The sequence below is a fragment of the Triticum aestivum genome, chromosome 7B (assembly GCF_018294505.1).
Source record: "Triticum aestivum cultivar Chinese Spring chromosome 7B, IWGSC CS RefSeq v2.1, whole genome shotgun sequence".
NCBI classification, from domain to species: Eukaryota; Viridiplantae; Streptophyta; class Magnoliopsida; order Poales; family Poaceae; genus Triticum; species Triticum aestivum.
The window spans coordinates 404,524,497-404,532,736 of NC_057813.1; the positions used below are offsets into that span (position 1 = coordinate 404,524,497).

At 49.6% G+C, this 8,240-nt stretch overlaps 1 protein-coding gene across 1 annotated transcript; it reads right to left on the reverse strand.

Moving 5' to 3' along the window:
* Positions 1-216: 216 nt before the first annotated feature.
* LOC123161283 (putative cyclin-dependent kinase F-2) lies at positions 217-1,504 on the reverse strand. The gene has a single exon (XM_044579132.1). It carries the CDS (start codon positions 1,451-1,453, stop codon positions 365-367), a length of 1,089 nt encoding a protein of 362 aa, XP_044435067.1. The 5' UTR covers positions 1,454-1,504; the 3' UTR covers positions 217-364.
* Between the last annotated feature and the right edge of the window lie 6,736 nt (positions 1,505-8,240).

Below are 8,240 nucleotides of genomic sequence, written 5' to 3' on the forward strand. Positions count from 1 at the left end.
TGGTGAGAGGCTCCCTTTCCCTCGTAGGAGGAGCCAGACAGTGCACAATACTGTGATGAATATAGTTGAATACTACACTGAGCCAAAGAATGCACTTACAAATCTGCATAAAAGAGTCTCACGCCCGAATCTATACAAGACCGTGCATGCTAAACATCTTGTCTGCTGGACTATATGACAGAGCTTATATCAAGCTTCATATCCTGCCATAACTAGTTGACTAGGAAATTTTAATAAAATACTGCGTGCGAAAAAAGCGCAGTTTTTGCAGAAATACAGCAAAGCAAAACTGTTTGATTTGACTACAGAAACCACAGCAGCAGGAAATGATGCTGAACAGTAATTGGAGTGCCCAAAATTAATTCTAAATCTCCGGTAGGACTCCAACCATACACGACTTGAAGAAACCGGCAAAGCCACGTCGTTGTTTGCCGAACCAAGGCTTCTGAAGCGCCTCCGCTGCGGTAAGCCGCTTCTCCGGGTTACTCTCCAGCAGCCCGCTGAGCACCTCGAACCCAGCCGACGACAACTTGCGACTGGGAAACTTTTGCCGAAGGCGGCTGACGCCCCCCTTCCCCGGCAGCTTCGACTTCTGATCTGCCGCTAGCCCCGAGTATCCAGACCACTCCTTGATCCCCTCCGTGCCGACGATGCCAAACACTTTAGCCATGATCTCTATGTCCGACTCGCCGTCGAACAAGGAGGCGCCGGTGCCCGAGAGGAGGTCGGCCATTATGCATCCCAGCCCCCACGTGTCCACGCGATCGTCGTACTCGCGCGAGTGCAGCAGGAGCTCCGGCGCGCTGTACGGCGTCAGAATAATCACCTCCGGCTGCTTCTTTCCCCGCTCTTTCGTGGACATCCCGAAACCGCCGATCTTGTAGACTATGCGGTCGTCCTTGACCTCGCCGGCTACATCGGCTTCCACGGCCCCCTTCTTCTTGGGCTTCTGCTTCCTGTCCTCGGTGCCGTCGTCGAGGAGCACGTTCTCCGGCTTGATGTCGAGGTGCAGGACGCCCACGCCGTGCACGGCCTTCACCCCCTCCACGAGCTGCTTCATGATCCGGCGCACCTCGTCCTCGGAGAACGGCCGACGACGATGGACCCGGCGCTGCATGTAGCCGCGTAGGTTGAGGCGCCCCACGTAGTCCATCACGATGAAGGAATCACGTTGGCATGCGGCAACGCAGGTTGCGCGGTGGTGCACGGTCGAGGGGATGCCGCGGCAGGCGCCCAGGCACATGGCCTCCCGCATGACCTCCGGTAGGCCGGAGATAATGAAGCCGTCGTCGCCGCTCCCGCTGAGCCGCTTGACGGCGACGATCAGGTTGTCCTGGGTGTCCCACGCCTTGAACACTTCGCCGTTGATGCCCGCTCCCAGCTTCTCCAGCCGCTCGTACCGCGCCATGGTGGCAGGCCAGACGGCCTCTTTCTTTCCGGCGGAAGCTGCCATTGCGTCCGTGCCGGTGCACGCAGATTCGATCGCCAGGGAGGCAAGTAACGAGTTTAGGCAGGGAGGTGGAGATACAACGAGTTGACGTATATATATGTACATCCACTTGGGAAAAAGTTGATTTGTCTAGGATACCGACTGCGGGCGGTAGTGGACTCGAACCCACACTCCGACTCGGCCTCAAGACCGATCCATATTGCTGATTAATTTATTTATTTTGCGAATATATATTGCTGATTAATTTGATCAGCAATTCTCAATTAAGAAAAGCTCTATTTTGCCCACCAATCAGGCCCAACCATAGAGCATCACAAGTTTTTTTCCTTGCGAAATTAGAGCATCACAAGTTCATAAGAGACCTTGGTACAACCCCACGTTTAATTTAATTAACCCTCTTGCAGCAATAGAAGGTAGATACTCCCTCCGTAGTGATGTAAATGATCTTATAATAGTTTGCAGAGGGAGTACTTGCTTAATTGAATTTGTTATTTGTTTTTTTGAAAATAAGGATATACCCCCGACCTCTGCATCTGGTCAATGCATGCAGTCATTTTATTAATGAGAAAATTTTGCTTTTGCCATGGGAATGACAATTGTGATAATTGTCAAAAACTAAAAGTGGCAAAAGTGAAATGGCAAAACGTAGAGTGGCATAAGAAAAATTGACAAAATCTGGAGTGGCAAAAACAAAATTTTTTCTTTATTAATTATTCACAAAGACCTTACAGAGTAATACGTCAGTAAGTCTGAAGCCACAATCTTGGCAACACCTCTCGCTACTCCTATCCCCATGATGAATGGGTGCCGAATGTCCGAGCTGAATAGCAAACCGACGTCGCACCAAAGCCTAACATCTGAAGCCGGATGCCCCAGCCAAGCCACATTGTCGGGACTGGGTCACACATCGGTCTGGCACACCCTTAGAGGCCGCCGCCGCCGCCGTCTTCCACCGATCCATCTCGAGAGCAGGTACTGATGCAACCTTGCCAGGCCTGCCGTCGACGCCACCACGGCGCCAAACAACGCCATCATCCTGCACGTATCCATCCACACGCGCCCGTTGCCGAAACTCCGCAGCACCATTCCTACCGAGATCCGCCATCGGCCTTGCGGTAGATGTAACACCGCTCCTCCTCGTGTCCCCTCCAGCCAGCACTTGCTCCAAAACGATCCCACCAGTAGGGAGAACGACACCGAAGACGCTGTCATCGTCCGATCCGGTAAACCCAGATCTAGGGTTTCCCCGGAACATCCCGATTGAGTTGACATGACCTGCAACGACGATGCCTCGAGAAGGAAACGACGTCAGAGACGGCGTCATCGTCCGCCAAGACCGCAGTTAGGCGCGATTTTCACCGGAAGCCGCGTCGTCCTGATCTCGTGGCTGGCTAGAACCGTGCGGAGTCTCGCCATGAAGACGTATGCCGCTGCTAGTACTCCGGCAGAGATCCTCCATCCCCTCACCGGTCCCTCCACGCACCGCCAGCCGGCCAAGACCACGCCGCGGCAGATCTGGACGGGACGCCAGATCCACGGCTGCCGCGACCCATCTTCAGGCAGAGCCGTCCACCGCGTCATCCATGGAGTGCTGCCACCACCCATGCACGCAGGGAAGCCCATTGTTGTCCTGGACCGTTGGCCGCCGCCGCATAGGCTAGGGACGCCGCCCTGCCTACTGCCCACAGAAGCACCACCAGAGACGCCCCTGTCGCCTCAAGGGGATCCCGCTGCAGATCCGCCCACCCTAGCGGCTTGGCACCGGGGCCGCCGCCACCGTGGACCTCGCCGGCGGCAGCGGCGGCAGGATGATAGCCGAGGGAGGCTGGCGGCGCTGATATTTTGGCCCTCTGGCGTCGCCCAGGGGAGGCGACACGAGGGGGTATGAGGGGGTCGGATTTGTTGTACATAAAATGTTTTATTTCATGTACATTTCACTGCGAGTGCTTTAACATTCGAGTTCAAATGGACATGAAGATTCATTCGTTGCACGATCACGAAGATATGAACTTGGATAGTCAACCTCTGGAGCATCTCTGATTTGGGCCCCCATTTGTCCGCTTATGTGGGTATCATCATTTTCACTCTGGTTGAAGATGCTGCTACAAACAAACCTCTTATGTGCTGAAAATGGTTCCTCTGGATTTCCTCTGTTCAGGATGCAAGGCTTTCATCGGTAACATGCAACGTCGGTTTTAGCGAATTTGGTTCAGATTCTGAGATAAAAGAAGAACACAGCTGACCTAAACTGCTCTCACCATGCAATTGTTCCTTTGGCAAGTAGGCGTTTGCACAAAACTCTTTCCACTGATGCAAGACGTCAGCAGGTGAGAACTGAGAACCACATGATAACCCAGCATGCACGTCAGGTTCTCTACACTCCCCTTCAGTCAACATTTGACACTTCGTCGGTTTCATCAGTCAGGTATCAATGGTTTAGATCATTTCTCACCAGAATGGTGGTGAGAGGCTCCCTTTCCCTAGGTAGGAGGAGCCTGACAGTGCACAATATTGTGATGAATAGTTGAATACTACACTGAGCCACAGAATGCACTCACAAATCTGCATAAAAGAGTCTCACGCCCGAATCTACACAAGACCGTGCATGGTAAACATCTTATCTGCTAGACTATATGACAGAGCTTATATCAAGCTTCATATCCTGCCAGAACTAGTTGACTAGGAAATTTTAATAAAGATGCTGCGTTGGAAAAAAAGCGCAGTTTTTGCTGAAATAGCAGCAAAGCAAAACTGTTTGACTTGACTATAGAAACCACAGCAGCAGAAAATGATGCTAAACAGTAAATGTAGAATTGAATGATGTGCTTGCTGACTTCAGACTGGTTCCTCCATAGGACCAGAATCTTTGATGTCCGGCAGTTCATTTCTAAGACCTAGTCTGTGCAACCTAGAAGTGCATATGCCTTCAGTCCAGCATGCCCGTTACTGATAAACTCCTGATAACACTGACAGATACAGTAATTAATAATTAGCAAACGTAAAACTTATGTCAAGAAGTATTAAAGTGAAAATCTTCTACAAGAATCAGTCAATTTAGGTTGTCTCCACCTCGTCGGTCAATAACAACCGTATACAGTTATACTGCTTGAACAAACTGATCGTTATCGATGATGAGCAGAAGTCACTGTCTGACAAAGCATGAACATGGTATCGATGCAGCGTACGACAAAAAAAAAAGATGCAGCGTACGACAAAATGCTTAAAATGGGAAGAAAATACAGTGATCAAAATCGCCAAATATAGAGGGAAAGGAGAAACACCAGTGCGCCTTATACTTCCTTACTGTCTTAACTGTAGTTGTGAACAATGTGTTGCTTTCTGTACATGATGCTTTCCACTGAATTATAAACTGCACTGCATCCTAATTTATCATGCCAAACAGAGGCACTTTTTTCAGGCAGTTCTAGGCCCCAGCAAGAACTAACCAAGTAGGTCTCACAAAAGGAACAGTTCCATCTTCCATGTAGCATTGGCATGACCGTACTCATCAGACTCCAAGTTATCTGCACATTTCTCCACAAAGAGGACACATAAGCTGCAGCCTGACTGCCGGGTGAATACATCTTTCTAGCACTAAAATGACCCGTCATACTTGATCTTAGCAATGAAACAAAAATTAGTTGAACACTGAACAATAGCCAGATGTTCACTAAAATATGTTTTGCAACTCAGCAAGTAATGATACCACTGAACAGTAAGCAATTGTAAATAAACAAATGTATAAAATAACATCATTGTACAGCATTGTCACGATTTTTACTTATGATACATTCAACAAATGCTTGGATGTTCATGTGCAAGTTTAATTACAATGTATGGAGGTCTAGCATCTTTTTTTCTTCTAAAGCTATCTTTGTCATCTGCAGCTTTCATATGCCCAACCACCTGCATACATTCAGAGTTTCAGACAACATCACACACTAGCACACACATTCAGATAGTAGGAGGAACGAAACACATGCAATTAAAATTAATGTAGATCATCAGATATAGAAAAATCACCGCGCATAAAAAGTAATTAAAATGATGCATTCCTTTGCTAGTATCAGGCGACAGGCGATGTCTAGCTCGGAAAAAAAATCAATAAAAAGCTCGATACGGGAAAAAAAAAGTCACAACATGCATGGAACCCTTTTTTCTTTGATGCGAACTCATACACATGAAATCATGGGAAGGCAACAGAGTCACAACTAAGTGAAAAATAAACAGAGGGACTCATCATCATGAAATGATTTTGTAATTTTACATCCAAAACGCCACAGGATCTTGAGCGAGGAACCGCTGAGTGGTTGCTTTAGGCACTTTGTAGTATTGCACCAGACGGCTCTTGTCGGTCGTCAGGTCTCCATTCATGTCATGGCTGAGAGAGAATGTGGTCAATCGGTACAGACAGCGACCGGGTGGTCGTGGTGGCACGTATCCCTCGTCCTCCTCCTTGAACTCCTGATCATCTATGAGCTCCTGATAAACGTAGTCGTCCTCAATGGAGACAGAGCGACCGGATGGTGGCATGTCTTCCTCGTCCTCCTCCTTGAACTCCTGATCATCTTTGAGCTCTTGATGAACGTAGTCGTCCTCAATGGAAACATAATGACCCGATGGTCGCTCATATCCCTCGCCCCCCTCCATGAACTCCTGATCATCTTTGAGCTCCTGTTGAGCGTTGTCGTCCTCAATGGAGACACACTGTACGAGGCAGAATTTGCGCTGTCCCATGTAGACGAGGGTAGCGCCTACATGCCTCTCGGCCGGGTCCTCGCTGAACAGATTCTCCTTACCGAGCTTCCACGCCGTGGTGGAGCCGAGCGCATAGCAGGAGCAGAGTCGGCCGAGGGTGTCCGGGTCTTTGGAGAGGCCGACAAAGGCGTCGAGCTGCGGGTCAAAGTGGCAGCGGCCGGCGAAGGGCAGCGACCACTTGCCAAGTCGCTTCCACAACAGCTCCTCCGTGTCAAAGCTGAAGGTGGCCTCCTCCGTCTTCGTGACAGTGATGTCCACCTTGGAGGTGCTGACGAGGAAGGTCCGGCCGTCGGGGTGCACGGCGTAGGAGGCGACGGCGTAAACCTTGAACGGCGGGTCCGGGAGCCGCTCCCACGACCACTCCACGCCGCGAGATCGACCCAGCGGCGGCGGGCATGTCGGCTCCCAGACGAGCATCTCCAAGGAGGATTCGCTCAGACTGAAGAGCTTATTGCCGACGGAGAGGTAGATGGGATTGATCGGGTACTCCTGCCCGGGGCCAAAGGTCATGCTCATCGTGCGGACGTCCAGCATGGGGACGAAGGTTCCGGCCAACAATCTGCGGCCTGCGGGATCCCTGGTATTCATGGCCAAGATCCTGGTGCCGAAGGCCGACGTGAAGTACTCCGCGCACCCATGCGTGGCCTCCAATCGGAAGAACGCCGGAGGCAGGTCCGGCACGTCGTCGCCGGCTTGGCCGGAGACGGCGGCCGTCAGGTTTACCTTGCGGATGGAGTATCCACACGACCAGTCATCCAAGACGATGTAAAGGTGATGCCGCTGACGCCTTCGCCCACGGCGGCGGCCGCGCCGCCTTGGCATCCTTGCCTTCTCGCCGCCGAGTTCTTCCGGCGGGGTATGCACACGTACTATGACTTCCATCAAGCTATTGGATCGATCCTTGGAGTACACGTATGAAAGCTAGCTAGCTAAATCGGATTCGTCGGACGGCCGCACAGGAAACTCCATGGCTAAAACCGACTATGACTTCCATCACGTGTATGGCTAAAACTCTAACCTGACATACATGAGTTTGGAATATCTCTTTTTTTTGAGTTTGGAATATCTAACAGCACGTACAAAACCCTAGGATCGATCATGCCACATAAGCAAATTTGCTGAGTTGGCCCCTGTTTTACTACTGAAGTTACTCCCACTACGGGCAGTCTAACAAAATTTAGTCTGCATATAACTTTTGTGTTAAGTCAAAGTATCTTTATTTTGACCAAACATGTAGAAAGAAAATATCAACATTTACAAGGCCAAAGAAATACCTTTAGATTCATTATGAAATGTAATTTCATATTATGTATATTTGGTATTGTAGATGTTGATATTTTTTTTATATAAATTTGGTCAAAGTTTGTAAAGTTTGACTCGCCACAAATTTTATATGCGGAGTAAAAAGCAACGGAGGGAGTACTACTGAAGTTACTCCCACTACAAGCAGTCCAACAAAATTCATACAAGTGAGTTAAGCACAGTTCTCAAGCTACAACAGAGGAGCGGCAAAATCAATTGACTTGATTACAAAAAATTCATTAGCATTCATGCATATATTTTCCCATGGCCGGGTCTGATTACCTTGAGGCCTCCGTCTTGGGTGCCAAACCTGAGGTTTTCTGACAAAAGAATGTGTTCTCCCTGCACCAAGAATTACAGTCGACAGTCAAAAAGAAAAATGAGTTACAGTGGATCCTACTTTGCCAAAGCTTCAAGCCTACCCTGAAGCAAAAGTAACAGGACCAGCATCTGAAGCCACGTTTTAATGCCCGATCTGATCTGAAGCGCCTCCCAGAAGGAAATGTAGATAGAAGAGGTGGTAGTGGTGCTGTCACTTTTACTCTCAGATCCGGCCGGAACCTGCAACGCAACAAAGATCAGTAACAACATGGCACCGGAGCAGAGTCCAGAGGTCAGAGGAGGACGGAGGCTCCTAAATGCGCAGCATGCGTGCCGCGTGCCTAGTACTATCTGCTTAGCATACTGCTCCAGTACGGTACATAGGTAGCCTGGGCCATCATCACATTTG